Source organism: Anopheles aquasalis, chromosome 2 (genome assembly GCF_943734665.1).
Source record: "Anopheles aquasalis chromosome 2, idAnoAquaMG_Q_19, whole genome shotgun sequence".
NCBI lineage: Eukaryota > Metazoa > Arthropoda > Insecta > Diptera > Culicidae > Anopheles > Anopheles aquasalis.
Genome location: NC_064877.1, coordinates 81,240,647 through 81,245,646, shown reverse-complemented (window position 1 = coordinate 81,245,646; position 5,000 = coordinate 81,240,647). Strand labels below are relative to the sequence as shown.

General features: G+C 48.0%; 1 protein-coding gene across 2 annotated transcripts in view; it reads left to right on the top strand.

The window, feature by feature from the left end:
- LOC126568978 (tyrosine-protein kinase hopscotch) overlaps positions 1-5,000 on the top strand; it is a 19,142-nt gene that overhangs the window by 7,243 nt on the left and 6,899 nt on the right. For both annotated transcript variants that reach the window (XM_050225715.1, XM_050225713.1), the window contains exons 2-4: positions 2,829-3,842; positions 4,268-4,596; positions 4,681-4,957. In XM_050225715.1, coding sequence (XP_050081672.1) covers positions 3,582-3,842; positions 4,268-4,596; positions 4,681-4,957 — 867 coding nt within the window. In that variant the 5' untranslated portion in view covers positions 2,829-3,581. The remainder of the gene's footprint in view (positions 1-2,828; positions 3,843-4,267; positions 4,597-4,680; positions 4,958-5,000) is intronic.

The window sequence follows — 5,000 nt, the reverse complement described above, 5'->3', positions numbered from 1 at the left end:
AATGTAATGATAGCATCTTCTAAGAACCAGCATACTAGTGGCGTAGTGTTGTAGTGGTATGGGTCATATTTTTCTGAATGATTAAATATCGAACATCGGAATATGTATGCACTCCCCACTCTTGCTTAAAGGTCTTTGACAAAGTCTAGGATCCCACTCGGGCCATAAATACTATTTCATGTAAATGCTGGGCATATAGCAAATCAAAGTCGATCGATTCTGCGGCTCTTTATTTGACGCTGCTTGAATCCTGTGTTACTTAGAGACTTTAAACAACGAATACCAAAGGAATGGTATTAAGTTTGGTCCTAAACTACATTAATCCTAGTAGCTGTGGCAAAGCACCTGCGCCTGCTATGTGGCGAGCGATGCATAATTTGAAAAGTTGAATGATGACTGTCACTCCACGCGGTCTGACAGTTGCATTTCGCTGTCTTTGCCAGAGGTGGGGGGGGGGGGGGGGGAGACTTCTTCGATAACTTTCCATCACTCTAGAATGGCGTTGCCGCCATTATGTATGCAGCATACCGAGTGGAATCGGGTGTTTCAAGGGATATGCTGGAATGTTAAATTCCTGCAACTACGAGGAACAAATGGAATTGCATTGTTGTTGGGTGTCGAGACCGGCTCTCGGTGTCGTAAGGAAGGAACACTCTGCTCCACTCGGTTCGTTCCACATCTGTCTACGAACTGAACACAACATCCATCGTGGGGGTAAATCCTCGAACGATTAGGTCATAGAAGATGCAAGACGTGTGCATTTTACATAGCCAGCCTGACACACCAGCCCCCCTTCAGCATCGAAATAAATCGAACGGCACGTCTCACTGCAATTATCGTTGAAGAAAGCCGCAACAACAACACTTCTGCTCCGTGCTGGCCTGTCGAGGCTTCTAAGTCAATCAATCCTTCCCTCCAACCCCGCCGCTACCCTTGTTAGCACAGCTCCAATTTCCAGTTCTTGACACTACAACCCGGCCGGGTGGTCGCCGGCCTGGCTGGCTGGCAGGGTGTGTAAATAATGCAAAGTCTATTAATTTATGCACACACAGGTCAGTTTGAGATCGCTCGCGCGAACCATTGTTTGGTGTTCATTGCGATCGTTCTATGATTAGAAGGCGAAAGGCCGAGGTGTTCCCTCCACTGTGCGCGATGCACTCAGTTCCAGTGAATTGCACTGCGAGAAGGAGAAAGAAAGGGAAAGAGAGAGAGAGAGAGAGAGAGAGAGAGAGAGAGAAGAGGTGGTATAATCGCGTATAAATCATAATCAAACCACCCAAGTCAGCATTAAGCCATTATCGCAGGCGTTTCATCGCGAAACCGCAATCCCCTCGACCCCTCTCTCTGTGCACTTTGTTCTTCGCCACTGCCCCTGGGGGTTGTCTCCTCTTTCGTTCCCCCCTGCGATCGATGCATTATTGTGACGATGCATTCCAGTGCATTCCCCCAGTGTGTGTAGAGGGAGTGCAGCAAAACACTCGCGAAACCGCACGCTCGCTCTCAACACCTCATTTTGCGTTAAGCGGACTTGCATACATCCTCACAGTTCGTTGGCCATTGGTTCATGCAAACAACTGGCGCGAGGCGAAGGGTGGTTTGGGAGGGAATGTCTGTCGTCGGCAGAAAATTAACGACAAGAAAATTGAGCTGTACCCCCCCACTTGACGGACGACGACGACGTGGACGTGGATTTCCAACTGAAAACTAATCGTCGACGATGGCCCTATGGAAGCCCTGGAAGAAAGTAGTGCACAAAAGTGGCCATAATTTCACTGGACCGGACCACCGACCACACCTACCGTCCCGTTGCGAGACGGAAATCAGAGGAAGCGAAGGCAAGAGAATCGAACTAGCCGGCCGGCAGCTCCTCCGCCTGCTGCCCGCCGATGGCGTGACTCTCTCACGGCATACACACAACCTTTTACACCCGAGAACTGCAGCGGCTCTAGCTATATAACTGCCCCCTCCTCACTGCACGATGCATTCACCTGCACTTCGTGTTTGTGCAAATTGCACATGCAAACGGTGCATTCGTTATTATCGGACGCGCTGAGTTAAATGCAGCAGCAGCAGCAGCAGCAGGCAAAAGGGATTTTGCACATGCAAGCGTGTGCGGATACCGATCGATACGCTCTTTGCTCGACCGAACAAACGAGCGCACTAGAAAATCCGTTACACCTCACCGCGGTAATGATGTGGCCGCTCCGTTGTGGCTCTCGCTCGTCAGAAGGAACCATAAAAATGGCATAAAAGCAGCGTGCATAGAGTGAGCAAACAAAAAAAATAGTGCAAGGATCAGGTGCTTTACTCGGAAATTCACCATGCGCGCCGCATATCCTGTTCCTGGAAATGAGGATGTTAAGGAATGATGATATGATTTTCATTTTGGATGACTGTGGTGATGGATTGGGTGAGGATAATTGGAATATTAAATAATTGATGCTTAAAATACCTTTTTTGGTTTCGGCATTATGGGGTTTGACTATAATGGCAATTTCAGGGAAATACGTTCTAAGTTTTTTTTTTTTTGTCAATCACCTGATATCAGCAGGTCTACTAAACCCAATGGATAGTCCAATGAGTCCATCTAGTAAACGTTGTGTATCACGACGTCAACAGAATCCATTATTTCAACCAACAAAAATCAAAGACAATACGTTGTGTCATTACTTTTTGTCATTACTTTTTAATTAATCATTCGTTTTCGCAATGGCAATGGGGGTAGATTAGCCGATGACCGCAAAGGTTGCTTAAGAAATAGCCATTATCTTCCAAATTGAACTACGATAACGCGCTAATGGTGTATTATTCTCCGATTTTTTTTTCAGACATTGGCGCAAAAAGGCTGGAACGTGTCACCGCGGGACCCGAGTGACTGTTTGAAAAATTCCGAAGGAAGAACACATTCGGCGAAAGAGAGGATGAATAAAGTGTGTGATGTATCGTGGCCAAGCAGCAGCAGCAGCAGCAGCAGCTATCAGTTGTGGGGACCGAATGGAGCATAAATCACGAAAAGTGGTAAAATAGGGCCCGGAAGACAAGGCACCGGCTCGCGACGAACCCCAACGGACGGTCTCGTATCTGTGATATATTGTGAAATGTTGAAACTGCGTAACGTGTGGTAGCTAGACAGGCAGGCAGGCAGGCAGGTAGGTCAGGTGGATAGGTTGTTCGACCAGGCCCCAAACTTCCAATCAGAACGCAGCAGCGGCAGATGATAGAGTTGAGTTGAGTGCGTTTGTTGTGAGTGAGAGATATGTTATGGTAGCGGTCAACGATCCTCGATGGTTTCCAATTTTAACGTGTTGTGACGGTTGTGATGGAGTTGTAGGGGTCCGCTCGATGACCGTGGCCAGGAATCTGGCAAAATTTTAGCTAGCTCTAAAGATAACCCGATAACCGAAGCGAAGAGAGGGGAGCGCCTCATTGATGTTGCCGGAAGCATGTAACCGTTTGTAGGAAGAGAACAGAGATAACAAAGTGAAGGAGGAGCTATTATGGTGTGCTGAGGAACGTGGTGAGGAGGTTGTTTCTGTCATACGGACGCGCACGCACGCACGGCCATTCGCCGACGCAGCACAATGCCTGATGAAGCGGCATATCAGGTGTTCAATTATGTGGAGAACAGCTTCCTTCACGTGCCAGTCGGTGCGGATGGCGGTGAGAAGGATACCTGCGAGGACATCTGCCGGTGGATCTGCGAGAAGCTGAAAATCCGGCCGCTAGTGTTTTCGCTCATAGGTCTGCGCATACACGGCGATGCGCACACGCATACAAGATTCCTAGCTGGATGCAACCGTCCCTCGACGGATCGAAAGTACGACTTCCGTGTCCGCTTCAAGGTAGTGTTACAATTCTTGCATTTTTTCTTCTATTAGAATAGTTTTCAAATGTCTTTCTGATGTGATACTTTTTGACGAAACGTCCTGCTTTCATACACCGTTTACGCCGGTATACCCTGAGGCGTCTCCAAGACCATTTATGGTTTTGTTGATGTATTGTAGATTGTGTTGTGACGGCAGTTGTGTGCCTATCACAACGGGACCAGCTTCAAGATAATATTTTATGGTCCTAATGATTGCATACTGAGATTGCACTTGGAATTACCCATTTCATTCCTCTGCAAGTGGACACACTGAGTAGCCACGGGAAAGTCCATCTACGAGCGAAGCAAGATTGTTTGAAGTGTTTCACAGCAGCTAGACATTAAAAAAGGTCACCATGGTCGCGCACAAACGTCACTGCTATTGTGTTACTACATTTACAGATTCCGGATCTATCATGCCTGAAAACGTTGGATCAGTCGCTGTTCAACTACTACTACAGCCAACTGCGGTACGATCTGCTGCAGAACCGCATATCGGAGATCAATTATCAAAAACAGGACCACAAGAGCAGAGTGCTGGGATACTCGGTGAACGACATGTACCGGAAGATGATCGAGGACAACGTGACACTGGACGAGCTGCGACGAGACATCGACAAATACATCCCGCGAAAGATTAACCGCGAATATTCGCTATTCCTTTTCAACAAGGCTCACAAAGAAATCTTTGACAAGCTCAGCTCCATTCGCAACAGGGATCATGATTTGAAGTAAGGATCGGTCATCGGCTGTACTGGGAAAACCGCGAAACCGTAATTGTTATCACCAATCTTTCTGTTCGCCTTTCTATATAGCTACGTGAAGAACGTGTACATCAACGACATCGACAACATTGCTCCGGGGTATCTCTATGAAGAGTACAACGCCGAAATACCGTACCCAGGAGGTGAGCAGAGCTCACGCACCGGCAAGTGTCCGGTGAAGCTGCGCTTCCAACCGTACGGCAACGCACGATCCTCCCGATCCACCTCATCTGCCAAGCAAGACTCAAAGAGAACCGAGAATGAAAAGCTCGTGGAAGCGGAAGATGCACGGGACAGTCCAGGACTCAAAGTGCTGTACTCGAGCAAGGTGTGTACCCTCAGGGAGCGTACATTCCTTGGCTTCCGTCGCT